The sequence below is a fragment of the Rhinopithecus roxellana genome, chromosome 9 (genome assembly GCF_007565055.1).
Source record: "Rhinopithecus roxellana isolate Shanxi Qingling chromosome 9, ASM756505v1, whole genome shotgun sequence".
In the NCBI taxonomy this organism is placed as follows: domain Eukaryota; kingdom Metazoa; phylum Chordata; class Mammalia; order Primates; family Cercopithecidae; genus Rhinopithecus; species Rhinopithecus roxellana.
In genome coordinates, this window is record NC_044557.1 from 38,311,555 (window position 1) to 38,329,369 (window position 17,815).

Consider the following 17,815-nt stretch of genomic DNA (forward strand, 5'->3'; position numbering starts at 1 on the left):
AAGCTTCAGTACCTCTGAAGGTTTAAACAGATCCTGCAAGGTTGCTTTAGTGTTTGTACTTTGCCAAGTCCAAGATTATAGGAGGTGAATGGGTTTGTGGCATAAATCACAGGTGTCCTAATCCAAGGAACTTCACAGGGAAGAAGAGGGATAAAAAAGAACAACTTTGCCTCCACGTAAATAAACTCCTGATATCTTCAACTAGTACAAGGGAGAAAATAAATACCCCACAAGGAAGAAACCTTAAGATTCATAGGTGGAAAGAAAAGAAGGATAATCCCCTTGGTCATTAAGTCCAAGGCAGCTCAACTTTACTGTGCATAAACTCAAGCCTAGGGTTAAACTGTCTGGGTGTGGTGGCTCATGTCTGTAATCCCAGCACTTTGGGAGGCTGAGGCAGGCAGATCACTTGAGGTCAGGAGTTCAAGACCAGCCTGTCCAACATGGTGAAACCTTATCTCTACTAAAAATACAAAAAAAATTAGCCAGGTGTCATGGCACGCACCTGTAATCCCAGCTACTTGGGAGGCTGAGGTGGGAGAATCACTTGAACTTGGGAAGCAAAGGCTGCAGTGAGCTGAGATTGTGCCACTGCACTCCACCCTGGGTGACAGAGTGAGACTCTATCTCAAAAAAAAAAAAAAAAAAAAAATTAAGAAAAAGTTTTGTAAGCTAACTCTTGCAGAGAACAAGTTCAGGCTAATGTTTAGGATAATCAGAGGAGTCAGTAGAAGAAGGGAAGGCCTGAAGATGACTGATAGATTTTAGTCATAGCAGGAGCATGTGCTCATTTCTCTGATTAGATCACATTTCACAAAACACACTAGATTACAATTTCAAAAAGAATTCCAAGCTGTGTGATAAGCAGAACCTATTATAAGCAATAATGAATAATGCATTTTTCTCTATTAAAAAAACCCTCTAAATTATATTACTATGGTGGCTTAAAGAGACATATTCTTGTTTTATAATAACTACAGGTCCAATTCTATACCAACAGTTCATTTTCAATTACAACTTACAGTCTTCCACATTTGTCATCTTTTATGAACAGCATGATGAGATCGAGAGGATAATCTGCTGCTCTTAACACTGAGCTGCCTCCAATGTTCTAAATACCATACTACAAAGCTTCCACATCACTGCATCAGGATAAAAGTATAGATACCAAAACCTCAAGTATGGTTCTGTTTCATATTATTTTGAACCTTTTTTTTTGTCATTAGGTTTCATTTATTATCCAATTTGAGTTTCCTTATCTCTTAAAAGGAACATTTAACCCATTTATCTTTATTACTAACATTGGTATGTTTGGTCTTCCCTCTCTTATCTTGACTTTTAGATTTATTTTATTTGCTACTGGTTTCCTAGTGATTTAGATAGTATACATCCTATTTTAATTTCATTAGAGATATTTCTAACAATCTAATCATTTTTAATGTCCCTCCCCCACCAAAACGTCCCATTATGCCCCCTATTTAAAACTTCTAACAATTATATTTTTCAAATTCTCTTATTTCACTAAATTCAGTGAATGTTAGGGGGTAGGCTGCAGACTCCAAATACGATTGTACTTTTCTCTATACAAATACAAATATTTAGACTTAACTCTTTTATTGATTTCCTTACCCATGGCCAATCCTTATTTATTACAACATCAAAACATATTTTTACTTAAACTTTCCAATGAGCAATACATTCACATGAGTCAAAATTCAAAAGGTCTACAACTAAGTTTCTTTCCCCTCAAGCCACCCAGTTTCCATCCTGGAAGCAACCAATGTTACCAGTTTCTGCTATGTTATTGCAGAAAAACTATGTATTGAATCATCCTTGCTTCCTTTTCTGAAACAACCCCACTATCGCTGAAGTATTACTCTTTCATGCTGTTGGAAATCCTTATGCTAATATTTTTAAAAGACTTTTTAGCCCGGGCGTGGTGGCTCATGTCTGTAATCCCAGCACTTTGGGAGGCCAAGGTGGGCAGATCACAAGGTCAGGAGATCGAGACCATCCTGGCCAATATGGTGAAACCCCGTCTCTACTAAAAATACAAAAAACTAGCCAGGCGTGGTGGCGGGCACCTGTAGTCCTAGCTACTTGGGAGGCTGAGGCAGGAGAATGGCATGAATCCGGCAGGTGGAGCTTGCAGTGAGCCAAGATCATGCCACTGCACTCCAGCCAGGGTGACAGAGTAAGACTCTGTCTCAAAAAAAAAAAAAAAAAAAGATTTTTTGTACTGACATTTATAGTGAGAATATTATACTTATAAAAAGTTATATTTGCTTTATAAATTTACTCTGAATGGTTCCCTCTTTATAATCTGAAAGTTTAGAGAGTTTTGAAACTAATCATCAATCTTTTAAAGATCTTAAATAATTTGCCTGTAAAATCCTCTGGCCCTCAGGCTTTTAAAGAGGTAACTCTTATGCAACTTTCTCTATTATGTTAGTTTTCAGGACTCTTTCACATTCTTAACAATTATTGACAACCCAAATAACTTTAACTTTATATGGGTTATAGCTATCAATATTTACCATAGAAATTAAATATTTACCATAGAAATTAAATTTTTAATATTTAAATAGTTAATTAAAAAATATATAAAACAAAATTTGAAAACATTTAATGGCTAAATATTGTTTAAATTTATTTTTAAAAAATGTATTGCTATAAACCCATAACATGTTAACATAAATAACATTTTTATTAAAAATAACTATATTTTCCAAAATGGAGAAAAATTTAAGGAGAAATGTCGGCTGTTTCTCATATCTGCTAATATACTGAATGTACTGAGACATCACACATCATGCAGCCTTGGAAAACTCCACTGTATCCTTGAGAGAGAATAAAAGCAAAAAAGGCAAATAACATCTTAGTATTACTATGAAAATAGTTTTAACCTCACAGACCCCCAAAAGGGGCTTGAGGATCCCACACCGCACTGTGAGTACTGCTGGATTAATTTATGTTTTCTACATTCAGTTCTGATAAACTGCAATTTTTAAGAAAATTTTCTGGATCATACAAGTGTTCAAATATATTTTTGGGGTCAAGCAAAAGAGTCCATTTCGATTCTTTTATTTTCTCTTTATCTGTGGTGTTTTCCCCTCTTATTTTTTGAGTATGCATGTTAGCTCCATTCAGTCTTTAAGTTAGCGAGCAATTTATCTGTTTTATTGCAAACAACAACTTTAGTTACAGAGTTCTACTTTTATTTCAGTTTACTAGTTCACTGATTGCTGTTTTTTATCTTTAACAACTACTTTATCTTTTCTTAGGTATATTTTGATATTATTTTTCTAACTTCTTGAGTTGGACTACTTAGTTGACTTATTTCATTCTTTCTTATTTATGAATGTAAGTATTTTTTAAGGCTATGAATTTTCCTGTAAGTACTGCATTAGCTGAATTTCATAGATTTTTCCTATATAATCTTTAATTATCATCTTTTTAGGGTCTACCTCTTTGACCCAAGAAGTACTTATTTCAGAATTTGGAAAATTTCCAGGTGGCCAGGCCTTTTTGTTCTCGAGCTTTGCTATTAATTTCTAGTTTCAGTGATCCCACTTCCTCTGTCAGTTGCCTCTCTTATTTCTTCCCTTTTCTTTGAGATGAAGTCTCGCTCTATAGCCCAGGCCGGAATGAAGTGGTGTGATCTTGGCTAACTGCAACCTCTGCCTCCCGGGTTCAAGCGATTCTCCTGCCTCAGCCTCCCGAGTGGCTGGGATTACAGGCACGCACCACTGCACCTGGCTAATTTTTACTATTTTTAGTAGAAATGGGGTTTCATCATGTTGGCCAGGCTGGTCTGAAACTCCTGACCTCAGGTGATCCACCCGCCTCGGCCTCTCAAAGTGCTAGATTACAGGCGTGAGCCACCATGCCCAGCCTCTTCCCTTTTCTTTGCAGCAAAACTCTCTAAAAGAGTTGTTTGTACCTGCTATATCTAATTCCCATCTTTCTGTTCTCTCTTAAATTCACTTTAATTTCAGACTTCCCCTACCAACATGTCCACATTGCTAAATCAATGTTATTGATTTAGCATTCCTCACCTTACCTGAATTATCAGCCTAATCTGGCAAAGTTAACCAACCAAAATTTGATTTTTTTAATGCATGGTGTGAACAGGGTCCAAGATTCATTTTTTTTCCCTATATGGGTATCCACTTGATTTAGTGAAATCGCTATTTCTACCCATTGCATTATTTATCTTCTACCTAATGCATTACCACACTTGTCACAAATCAAATATCCATATACGTGTAGGTTATTTCTAGATTCTATAGTATGCCTTTATTCTATTTGTCAGTCCTTGAATTAATATCACCTTGACTTGATTATTACTGTTTATAATAAGTTTGATATCTATGGATGTATACTCCATAATTTCATTCTTCTTCTTCCTGTCTTGGCTATTCTTGGCTTTTTCAACTTTCGTATAAGTTTTAAAATCAGCTTGTTGATTTTATTGAAAAAAAAAAAACTGCTGGGATTTTTCACTGTGATTTCACTAAACCTATACAGATCAATTTAGGAAAGAAGAAAAACTGACATCTTCATTGAATCCTCCAATCCATAAACAACAGTATATATACTTCTATTTAAGTTATCTTTAATTTTTCTATGTAATGACTTATAGTTTTCTATGTAGAGTTACACGTATCTTTAGTTAGATTTATCCCTATATATTTGATGTTTTTTGATGCAAATTCAAATTATATATTATGTTAATTTTGTCACTGTTACTTTACAGAAATACCACTATGTACTGAAAGGAAAACTGCTAAATTCACTTATTAATCCTAACAATTTTCTAAGTACATAACTATGTCATCCATAAAAATGATACTTTTTCTTTTCTAGTCCTTATACTTTTCATTTATTTTTCTTGCATTATTATACCGGATAGAACAACCGGCCGGTCCCTCCGTTCGGGGTCCCTGACTTCCCACAACAATACTGAATAGGAAAGATGATGAAAGATATTCTTGATTTCTCATCTCACAAAGAATGTTTTAATATTGCACCATTAAATATGATGTTTGCTGTGGGTTTTGTAGCTAATGTTTCAGACTCTTTAAGTTTTTCTCTGTTCCTAGCTTGCTCAGAATTTTAAGAAAGAACAAATACTGAATTTTATCAAATGCCTTTTTTTTTTTTTTTTTTTTTTGAGACAGAGTTTCGTTCTTGTTGCCCAGACTGGAGTGCAATGGCACGATCCCAGCTAACCGGAGCCTCTGCCTCCCGGGTTCAAGCGATTCTCCTGCCTCAGCCTCCTGAGTAGCTGGGATTACAAGCATGTACCACCATGCCTGGCTAATTTTGTATTTTTGGTAGAGACAGGGTTTCTCCATGTTGGTCAGGCTGGTCTCGAACTCCCGACCTCAGATGATCCACCCACCTCAGCCTCCCAAAGCGACTCCCAAAGGATTACAGGTGTGAGCCACTGCGACTGGCCCTATCAAAAGCTCTTCTTAGCATTTGGTCATCTTGGCTTTTAGCACTGCCATTTCAGCATTAACATATTAACCTATCCATAACTTTTCTCCTTTATTTTATTAATATAGTGAATTACACTGATTGATTTTTCACTGTTAAACCAACCTTATATTCCTGGAAAAATATGAATTGGGTCAAAATATATTAATTCTCCCTTTGTGTTATAGATATAATTTGATAATATGTTATTTAGGATGTTTCCTCTATATTCATGAGCGATTTGGCTGTTATTTTTTGTTTGTAATCTAGTGTGTTTTGTGAAATGTGATCTAATCAGAGAAATGAGCACATGCTCCTGCTATGACTAAAATCTATTAGTCAAGGATGTGGATGACAACCACATCCTTGTCATGTTGTAGTATCAAGATTGCATGCTAGCTTTACGTAACAAATTGTGAAGTGTGTCCTTTTCAGAGCTTGTGGATTACATTTTTAGTTTGACATTTTTTTTTCTAGCACATCAGAGCTATGTTTCCTTTGTCTTCTACCTTTTTAGTTTCTGTGGAAAATGAAACAATCTGTTTCTGGCAACCTCATAATTGCTCCTTTGAAAGTAATATTCCACTACCCCTCATTACTTTTAATTCTTTCTCTTTGATTTTGGTTTTCATAGTTATACTATAGTACACTTAGGTGTGATTTTCTTTTAATGTTACTCTGCTTGAGATTTACAATACTTCCTGAATCTGTGCCTTAATGTCTTCTATCAACTTCTAGAGATTTCTCAGCCATTGCTTCTTTAAAGACTGCTCCTGCTACATTTACCCTCTCCTCTCCTTCTAGGACCTTAATTACTTTTTCAAAACATTTTGTGCCAGATTACAGATGGGAGATTAAAAAGGTTTTGACCTTGCATCCCTTTGACAACCAGGGTAGGGGGAGGGCTGTGTCTTCTCTCCATGACTCTGAGCAAGCTGTGTGACACGGCTAATCAACAGAATATGGAAATGTGATGTTATGCCAGGGTCTGGGCCCAGATCTTCAGACACTATGAGTCCTCACACTTCCTGTTTCTTGAAATGTTTGCTCTGGGAGAAAGTAGCTGCCATGTAATTAGTCCAACTACCCCTAAGACTTCCCTGAGACTGCCATTTATAGAGACAGAAAAATGTTGGCACCTAAGAGTGCAGAAGCCATTTTGGAGGTTCCAGCCCTGGGAGATGACATGAGATGGACCAAGATCCTGGACACAAGGCTCCAGTGCCACTATCCCAGCCATTTTTAAGCTGTCTGAACCATTCCAATCACAGACCAAGACACTGTAGAGCACAGGCAAGCCAAACCTGATACACCCTGACTGAATTCCTGATTCTCAGAATCATAAGCATTAAAAATAGTCGTTGTTTTATGCCAGTAAGTTTTGGGGTCATTTGTTACTGGGAAAGTTAATCCTCCTCGGAGGCCCGGAGGGTCCCTACACATTCTTACTGATGTCTCAAGAACACAAAGCCCTGACTACTCTTTGCCTAGGACATATCCCAGGGCTGTTTGCAGCTAGCAAACTTAAGGGATGAGTAACATCTCTGTCCAGCAGGTGGCTAGAAACATGAGTCATAGATCACCTTAATGTATTCGTGAGTGAGATATTTCAAAGTTGGGATTTATTTCTAAGGCATAGCACTTTAGGATTCCAAACGAAGCCTGAATGGCTTACCAGCACCAACCTTCCAGCCTTGCTGGGCTCTAAACACCTGTTTTTGTTTCTCTGTCCCTAAGTGTCCATAAAAAGTTCTGCTCATCTTCTAATCCACCTTTCCCAGAATCAGTACATGCTACTAAGAATAATAGTAGCCTGAAGTGCTGGGCTGCCTCAACAGCATTCAGATACATTTGAATACATACATGACTTTTATATTTTGAATAGTTTTTCTCATTTTTTAGATTATCAATCCAAATTACTTTAGCCAACATTACTGAAAGTGGAACTCCTCCACAAACAGATTTAATATGTTTAATACTTAAGGCGTTTAGAAATTCTGTTTTCTCCCCTTTCCCTCCACTATAGGCTAAATCCACATAGAATGTTTGTTTTTGAAACAGACACTCGACCAAGCATCTTTAAAGGTGATACACATTTTCAAATACACCAAAAAGATAACACTTTGCTAATCTAGTGAAACACCTTCATAAAATATCATTTGCACAAAAACATTTTATTTGAAGTAGCGAAGACAAACTATTTGGAATACAACAACTTAAAAAAATCTTTTTAAAGAAATAAAGTAATAAATCAGAAGAGAAGAAAAAAGCTATATCAACTTTCATATTTTAGTAACTTCCTCTTCTAATTGTCTCTAAGTATTTACTAAGATTACTAAGATTACTAAGATTAACAGTGTCATTTACATACATGACTTAGGTTTTAAAAACATTCCAAACATAATAGATTTTTTTTTTTCTGGTATTCTTTTTCCCTTGGAAAACTATGTAATTTTATTAAAATTTGTAGTGAAAGTCTGAGAGAAAAATCATGTCTACCAACACTTACAGTGGAAAATACGAAAATCAATATATGGGTGAGAACCTCTTCTTTCTGATTCAAATCCTGCTCGGCTCCTTACACGTACATCTCCTGGACAGAATCAAGAATAAAACATAAGTTTAGAAGGTTGTCGCTCAGGAAGAAGCTTCCATAAGCAACAAAGGTCCGTGTGGTATCATATTCATAAGTGACAGCCCACTGATGATATATGTGGAACAGGTAGTTAACAGCTGATTTATTTGAAAGGGTTCACAAAATTTCAGTAATGAACTGTAAGGCTGAATGAGGAGGATTTTTTAAAATCTACCCCTACAATAATTATTATAATCTATATTTTAATAAGTTAGCCTTTTGAAAGAGGATTCAAGTATACGATAAGACGACCTAACATGTTATTCATATGGGCAACTTTTTGTTTTAAAAAAAAGGCCACTGGGAAACAGTATCTGTTTTACAGGAGGTTGAAAATCGTCAGCACAAAACTTGAGCCGACTGTGCCTAGCACTATAGTATGGGCTAAAAGGGATATGAAAAATGGAAAATATATTACTTATTTTCAAGCAGTTTACAATTTCATAAATGTGTAAAAACTTAAAATGTTAAAGACTTTGTTTTAAAGTCAATCTGATTAATCACTCTTCTCTTACTGACAGCGGGTACACCCAAGGCCTTTAGCTGAGTCTTAAACTTTGGTCTTTGTAAGCTCAGTGTGGTTCCTACATGTGCCCACATTACTTCCACATTTATTTTTCTATACAGCAACATAACCATAGCAACCATGGTCTAGACGCTCTTTTTTGTGTTTTGCAGGCATTATTTTATTTTCTTCTCTCATCAACCCTCAGAGATAGGAATCTTAATCCTCATTTTACAGATTCAAAAACTCTACTTTGAGAAGTTAAATAGCATGCTCCATGCCACAAAGCTAGTACAAAGGGTGAGTCAGGATTTAAACCCAGCTCCGTGAGTTCCAAACACAGCACTTTTCCCGGTACACTTTTATAGCCTCCAAGTTCACAACCTTTAAATCTTCAGCCTCTATCCCTGTGCTCTCGCAATTTGGCTTGCCTAGAAGGCACTCCTGCTTAGTCTGTTTCTCTTAGTAAGACCATCACTTCCTCCAAGGCTCACTTCATCGACTATAATTCCATCCCACAATGACTAGTCACCTGTCCTGTGGCCATTCCTTCATGCTGCAACAAATGTTAACAAGTCAAGTACTGGAAATACAGCAGAGGGCAAAATACATAAAGTCCCTTCACTGTCCTCATGAAGCTTATCTTTTTGTGTGATGACACAAATAATAAATACCAAATTTCAGTGGAAGATGATGAGTTACATGGTCAAAACTAAAGGTAAGAGGAATAGCAAGAGAGGAGCAGGGGAAGGTGACTCATTAGTGCAGTCAGAGAAGGCCTCACTGAAAAGGAGGCGTCTGGGCAGGGACCTGAAGGAAGCGAGGCAGTGAGCCAGGAAGGAAGAAGCTTCCAGGCATGAGGAAGGGAAAGCGTAAAACTCCCTGAGACAGAAGCATGCTTGGCATGGTCAAGGGCAAGCCAAGAGGACGGCATAGCAGGAGCAAGGTGAGTGAGGGGAACCGGTGGAGGTAGGGTGGAGAGGCAGTGGGGTCAGATCGTGCTGGACCTTTGAGGCCATCAAAGACTTCTGAATAGAGGAGTCAGATTATGTCTGAAAAGGTTCGCTCTAGGTGTGATGAGAACAGAGTCAGTCAGGGAACACAGGCAGACACAGGGCCTCCAGTTAAGGAGTAAGTAATAAATGTGGTGGTAACACCATTGGTGTGGTGAGATTTGGGTGTATTTAAAAGTATCAACCAGTAGGATCTGCTGATGAATTCAGTATGGAGTGTGTAAGAAATAGGAAGTTGGCTGGGCGCGGTGGCTCAAGCCTGTAATCCCAGCACTTTGGGAGGCCGAGATGGGCAGATCACGAGGTCAGGAGATCGAGACCATCCTGGCTAACACGGTGAAACCCCGTCTCTACTAAAAAATACAAAAAACTAGCCGGGCGAGGTGGCGGGCGCCTGTAGTGCCAGCTACTCGAAGGCTGAGGCAGGAGAATGGCGTAAACCCGGGAGGCGGAGCTTGCAGTGAGCTGAGAACCGGCCACTGCACTCCAGCCCGGGCGACAGAGCGAGACTCCGTCTCAAAAAAAAAGAAAGAAAGAAAGAAAGAAAAGAAATAGGAAGCAAAAAAATTGACAAATAGGAAGTAAAAAATTGACTCTGAGGTTTCTGACCTGATGACGGGAAGAATGGAGTTATATTTACTGAGATGGCAAAAGACTGCAGAACAGACAGACATGGGGAACACAAATATTTTGCTTTAGACAAGTTAAGTTTGAGATATTCATGACATTTACATGGAGATGTTTTACAAAGTTAAAGAAAATATGAATGCAAAGCTCTGTCTTAAGGACAGCGGAATCCTGAACGTGTTTATTAGAGAAAGATGGAGACAGCAAGGAGAAAAAAGCTGTGCATTCGTGGGGGACAATATGTACTGGAGTAGAAAAGAACTGAGGCAAGTAAGATACACAAGATAAAATAAAGAGGACAAAAAGGAATAGGAGTTAAAATAGAACCTTGGGGAACATTTCAGCTTAAAAGTATGAAAAGGAATTAGTGAAGGTGGCAAAGAAGAAGACAAAAGTAGGTGAAGAATAAGGATAGATCAGTATCATAAAGTTGAGGGAGGAATTCTGAGCTGAGGAGGAGTCCGAGAGTCTTCTAAAAAAAATGAATAAATGTGCCTGTTGGAATCTTAATATGCGTGTTTAATACTATGAGTTGAAGTGCAAGGATGAAGGAGACATGGATGAAGACAGAAATCTGGCACAGAGAAAAAGAGAAAAAGAAAATTAGAAATATATACGCACATATCTGAATTCATTTTACCTTATGGAACTGACTAATACATAAAAAATTTAAGCACCAGAACTAGAAGTCAAATGGTCTGCCTTGCCAGCCAGCTGAGAACAAAATACATCTAGTCACAGGATGATCTGAGCAGGTATTTCATGGCCTCACCATTGTCCATGCTGGCATTCATCTATTTGGTATTTAGCCACTGTACAAATCTAACACTATTTTCTATGAAGAATGTTCAAGATGCAATTTGAAACTGTGTACTGATGACAGTGTCTTAGTTATTAGGCCAAAGATTTCTCAATTATCTATAACTCTAAAATGCCTCTCTTGATTCACATCACATTCAGTATTTGTTTCTAGACTCTAAACTCCATGAATAGGTTATTTCTGCTACAAACAGCAATGAAAAGCTACCTAATGAAAGATACCTCAAACTCAAATAACAAGAGATAATAACAAAATTAACTGATATTGGTATAAAATAAATAATGCTTACCTAGCATACGAATGTATAATGCGGTCTGATCAGAACTGTCATAGGAAATAGCTCCACGCCTCTAGAAAAAAAAATATGCATTATAATACATGACAATTAAATATGATATAAAATTCAACTCAACAAACATGTATTCATCATTTATTATTTGTGAAGCACTGTGCAAGAGAAGCTGGGTATACAAAATGAAATTAGATATGGTACCTGTTCTTGAAATCTCTGGGGAATGGGGACAACAAATAATTCTAATACAGTATGGTTAAGAACTACCATAAAAATGGATACAAAGAGAGACACATGCAGCCTCTCTTTGGAAATTTAATCTATTTGAGTAAGTCGGTAAAGGTTTTGGGGTGACATCTGTGTTGACTCAAAAGGGATCAATAGGAGTTGCCAAATATTAATAGAAAAGAAAGGAAAGGACAATCCACTGGCTTTCCTGCTGCATCTCTTTGGATCCCAGTCCATGCTTCACATAAAAGCAAAAGTAAGCACTTCAGCTCCTGCTCAAACTCCTCCAAAGGCTCCCCATCACACTTGGGGCTCCCCAAGCTTTACTTTCGAGAGTCCTCTGTGACCTGCCTACCTCTGTGCCCTCTTCTACTGTGGCCTCCCCCACTGCTAGGAGAGAGTCACGCTGGCCTCCTTGCTTTTCCTCATCTACACCAAATATACAGCCTTTCCAATTGCTGTTCCCTCGTCCTGGATCACTGCTTCACTGTTCCCTTCTTACCTTGCAGCTTCTAGACAAAGCGTCATCTCTTCAGAGAGAGATTACCTGACTATGAAATCTATGGCCACCTAGAAGCCACCCTCTTCCAAAGCTCCCTACGTCAGTCCTCTGTGTAGCATGCGGCTGAAGTTGTCTTGTCTGCATGTTACCAAAAGCTCCACGAGAGCAGAAACTTTGTCTATCTTAGTCATCACTGCATCCCTGGTCTCTAAAACAGGATCTATTATTTAGTAAGTTCTAAATAAAAATTTGGTAAATAAATGACTAAATGGACTTACTACAAATAAATAATAACTAATAAATATATTGATGAATAAATCAGTGACTAACAGAATGGATATAAGTGAAGATAGATTTAAAAATGAGGAAGATAAAGTTGACCAAACCAGAGTTTAGACATAGAATCTAAGTTCTGTGGAGGCAGGGTCTTCAGTCACTGCTATTTTCCCAGATCTAGGATAAATCCCAACATTCAAAACAGTCCCTAGCATGTCAAAAGTGATCAGTAAAATCAGTTGAATTAACAAGCAAAAAAAAAAAAAATGTTTAAGTAGTAATAGGCCAGGCATGGTGGCACACACCTGTAATCCCAGCTACTTGGGAGGCTGAGGCAGGAGGATCCCTTGAACCTAGGAGTTGGAAGCTGCAGTGAGCTATGATGGCACCACTGCACTTCAGCTTGAGAGACACAGTGAGACCCTGTCTCAAAAAAAAGGGGGGAGGGTGGGAAATGGACTAGCACTATGGGATATGAACAAAATAGTGTGACATTGCAAAGAAACAGAGAAAATAATCAATAGAGACTCTAGAAGCAAATCCAAGAGTATACAGTGATTCTGTATATGATAAATACAGGACTTAGAATCTGTGGAGGAAATACTGATTTTTAATAAATAATGTTAGATTAAGTGGTGCTATCTAGAAAAACATAAAGCTACATTATTACCTTCCTGCTCCAAAACATACTACACATAGAACAATGATTGAAATGTTAAAAATTAAAGCATGAAAGTATTAAAACAAAACAGGACTATATTTTTAAAAGTCTTAAATAGGAAGGCCTTTCTAACTATCCTATAAAAATCCCTAAGTCATGAAACACTGACAAATTTGGCCACTTAAAAGTTAAATTAGGATGGTAAAAGATACCATGAACAAAGTAAAGGATAAACTTCAAACCCAGAAAAGTGAGTTCAACTGATATGACAAAGGGCTTATTTTCCTCTACTATCTCCCCACCAAAAAAAAATTTTAAGTGTCTTACAAATCTAGTTAGAAAAAGACTAAAGAGTTGTAGAAAAATAGGTAGGACATAAACATACTATTCGCAAGGGAAAAATAAATAAATACAATAAAATGCTTGACTTCATTAACAAAAGAAATACATATTAAAGCAATGAGACTGTATTTTTACATATCAGAATAATGATCGTGTTCCCTCACAAAACTCCGGCATGGGATTTACAACTCCTCAACACATACCTACAAATCTCAAAAAAAAAAAAAAAAAAAAAAAAAATCACATTTTTTACTATTATCATATTGAAAATTTACTTAAAGCCCTCACTTGGATTTAGTGTACAACAACTACCCAGAACATTAAGTTATTATAACCTTAATGCTTGACTTTTAAGAGAAAAATATCAATTAAAATCTTACACGATTTCACAAGTCCTTAAAAAAACACAGTTCATGAAATATAAGAGGAATAAAAATTTCAAACAAAAATAAAATTCTAACTATCACCACTGGGTGTCTCCAAGGAGGCTGAGGGATACAGAGGTAGGAGAGGGGCTTTTCAGTGTTTATCTTTGTACTTTTTGAGTCTTGCAGTGTGTGTAATTATCATATATTCACAAAATAAAATTAAAATTGAAAAGTAAAATAAAAATCTACTACAAAGAAAAGCATGATCTTAAATCCCAAGGGACCAAATCATATAGACTACACTCCTGGTATCATGCTTAAAGTGTCTTCCACTAATAGAATACCCTAAGGAAGCCTCCTGCAGTGTTTCATGTTATTTATTCTGGAGTAAACAGCCACTGTTAAAAGGCACCACTCACAGCTACTGTGCGAATCCCCTCCCCAACATATTTAGCTTACTAGATTACAAGTCTCTCCTCAACACCACCAATCTAGGGGTAAACCTAGTAGCGTAGGAAGGGCGTATGTGGCAATAAATATTTCTATCAGCTAAAGCAAATTAATGACACTGCAGATACCATGTAATAACTTGTCGTCACCTATCAATTTGATAGTATCCAGTAACAACTCAGATAAATAACTTGTTAAAATAAATTTTAAGGTGTTATGTCTAACAGTTCTCTTTAGGAGGGGAGTTGACATTATTATTATGTTGTTTTTTTTTTAATGTAGGAAGGGTATTTACTATAACAGTTGCTAGTTAGAAAGATAAAATATGTATCACTTCACACATTAATGATTGTGAAAGACTGACCAATATTATCGGCTCTGTTAAACATCACAAAATACTATTAAGTCAAAAACTGGGTAATGCACATAGTCTAGATAACACCACGGCATACTAAACTTATTAAGGTAATCATTTTAGCCTAATTTTAGAAGCACTAATTTAGATATTAAAATGCAGGGTCTGTATTAATCCTAATTTATTAAGCAAAAAAGGCAGAGTTTAATTTTAAAATAGATACAAATTACACAGGGCTGTGCCAAATATCCAAGTTTTTCTATTCATTATAAGGTACTAATTTAAGTAAGGCTAGTCTACAAATACTTAGCTTAAATGCTATACTGAACCACAAGACATAGCTTTTATGAAATAAATCCAAATGAGACCAAAACTGTTTTTAAAGAATGGATTTTAAAATATATATCTGAACCCATCAACAAATACATCCTAAGTGATAATTCATTCACCTACCCACTTTTTAAGAATTAAAATTAAAATGAATATTAAGCTCTCTCACTAGGTAGAATAATCTAAAGTAGGTAGGTAGAATAATCTACAGTAACTCATTTTGGAAAAAAAACTATAAATTATGAGTTCTAACAATAAAAATTTGACCTCGGTGTTAGAATCATGTTGTTTTAAAAATAATTATATCTACTTTTATATAAGACTGCTGCACATGTAACAAAGATTTCTTTAAATATTATCATTTTAAAAACCATATACTACTAGAATTTTCTTTTTAATAACAGTAAAACAAATTTCATCAAAATCCTGTGTCACACTGTCAGTCATAAAACTCTCAGAGCTATCACCCACATTCCCACCTCACTTCACCAGTGAATGGAAATAACTGAGAGGCTTCTACTCGTGACTTTTCTAATTTAGCCATCCTGGGAACAGCTTGTAAAGCAAACTAGTATAGGTCAAAACATGGGCGAGGCTGAGCTAATCAGAAACTGACAGCAGTAGCACAAACAAGTTAAACTGTAAAGCACCAAAGGACCCACAGCCTCACTAACAGGAGTTCTGAGTGCCCTGGTAAGACTCACCTTGAATTAGGGTGAATCATGCTTCCACAAAAGATTTGACTTGAAGGTAAATGATAAAAGGTGTAAAAGTTGTTCCCAATATTAGTTAATACATAACTTTTAAAGACAGACATGTTTTAAAACCCAGCAAAGATATTTTAAGTGCCATTGTTTTTATTCTGTTCCAAGTTTTCCACTAAATGATTTATTAGCAAAAGCAAGTGCATTTCCATTACATGGTAAGAGTAATAATATATTAACTAACACTTGCGGTGCTCCTTGTGCCAAAAAAATGTTCCAAGTGTTTTCACACAAAATCTCACTTAACCCACACAAGATCTCTATAAGGTAGGCTTTATTAGTTCCATTTTGCAGATTCATAAACTGATGGTTAAAGGGCTTACACACAGGAGCACTGAATAAAATTTTTGGCAACACCAGCAAAAAAACAATAATATAGCAAAAGATGAAGCCCAGCCAAAGTTGTGAAGTCAATTTCCTCTGACATAGCGAAATGAGCTTTTTCAGAGTAGTCATCTTACATACGCTAGAAAAACATGTTTGTACTTGAGTGGCTAAAGTATTCAAATATTGCACTGATCTACCAAATAGTAGCCTTCCCATTCTTCTTCCTTTTTTCAACATTTTTTTAAAAAAATAAAATATTAGCATTCTTTTTGTTTAAAAACAATGTAATTTTTTGGTGGTCATTAAAAGGGTAAAGTCTAGAGGCCAGGTGCATTTTCTCACATCTATAGCCTCAGTTCTTCGGGAAGTTGAGGCAGGAGGATTGCTTGAGCCCAGGAGTTTGAGATCAGCCTGGGCTACATAATAAGACCTCATCTCTACAGAGGAGGGGAAAAAAAAGTAAAGTGTCTGAAAACACCCACAAGACAACTAATGCATTATTAACATTAACTTGACCTTCATTCAATAACTTGGCAAGCCAATCCTTTAAAAACAAGAAAATAGCTGTCACTGCAACAAAATTAATTCTTAACTTTTAAAACACAAAGATTTAAAAATCTGAATACATTATTTTTCTTTAAGACATTTCTTCAATCATATTCACTAAGAAAAGATCAACTTAAGAGATAATTATGCTTAAAATGTTATGTTTAAATGTGGAAAATTACATAGCAGGTATTAAAACCTTGCTTGAGAAAGAAAATTAACTTTATAGAAGCTCTGTTTCTCAGTTAAGTGATACCCTTAAAAATTCAGTTTCTCAATCTAGAAAGAAAAAAAGCTGTGTGGTAGATGAAAGATATAATCATTTTTATAGAAGAATAGAAAAAAATAATTTCAAACAGTAAAATTTAAATATTTTTTATTTTAGTTTTAGACCCTTGTCCAGATGGCAAATGGCTAGCTAGCATTCTATCAAGAATTTCTCAAGCCTGACATTTAGAATTCAACTTCAAAAACAACATATATGTAATCCTACATTTACGTCAATATATTATAGCTAAGGCATGTATTTTAGCAGTGGCAAGACCTTAATAGAAAATATGATAGAGGATGGTTTTTCGTTTTTAAAAAGTTTATAATTGTTTAGAAATCCTCAACATTACACTTTAAATACACAAGTGTCATTAAATTTTCTCCGAGAAAATGTTTAAAATATATACACCAAAAGTATAACTTAATTTCATAATCTTAAACTTCTTTAGTCATAAAAACTTCTTTAAGGCAGTGACACTGAGGAATGCTGCTTTGATATTGGGGAAAGATGCTATAAAAAGCCCTTAAGAAGAAATAATGTGGGATAAGAATAAAAACTACAAGTAGTAAATTTAAGTGCTTTGGCCGACAGATGAAACTCACAGCTCTTTTAATCAGAGAATAAAAACTGAGGCAAAAGGCGGAGAAAATCGTCGAGCTATTTAATTCCTAACAAATATGTAAACTAATAATGATGAATGTCACCATCCTAAAAATAAAGATGGCCTACCTTAGAGGTGATCCACTTGATAAGAACCAAGGCCAGACACCAGATCAATGTAATTCCCATTGGATCAATCAAAAGCCCGCTGCATAATCTCTCTCTTCTACTAGGGAGCAAGGAAAACTTCTTAGGAGTCTGATAAATAACCAGCTGTCCCGAGGCAAAAGAGAGGGGACACTGACTGCCTTGGACCTCAAGCAGCTGCCTTCCAACAGTGATCACCTGACTCCTCTGGGAATGCACTACCCAGCCAGCCTTCTTACCCAGCGCATGCTTCATGCCACAAACCCAGGGTT

At 36.2% G+C, this 17,815-nt stretch overlaps 1 protein-coding gene across 2 annotated transcripts in view; it reads right to left on the reverse strand.

The window, feature by feature from the left end:
• Positions 1 to 17,815, reverse strand: part of PDE7A (phosphodiesterase 7A) — a 124,636-nt gene that overhangs the window by 55,008 nt on the left and 51,813 nt on the right. The window contains exons 1-3 of one of the 2 annotated variants that reach the window (XM_010371571.2): positions 17,526 to 17,622; positions 11,374 to 11,434; positions 7,994 to 8,077 (exon numbers count right to left, since the gene is read on the reverse strand). In XM_010371571.2, the coding sequence (XP_010369873.2) occupies positions 7,994 to 8,077; positions 11,374 to 11,434; positions 17,526 to 17,585 (205 nt within the window). In that variant the 5' untranslated portion in view covers positions 17,586 to 17,622. Of the gene's footprint in view, positions 1 to 7,993; positions 8,078 to 11,373; positions 11,435 to 17,525; positions 17,623 to 17,815 lie in introns of those variants that run through there. The other variant, XM_010371570.2, reaches the window with a different exon arrangement.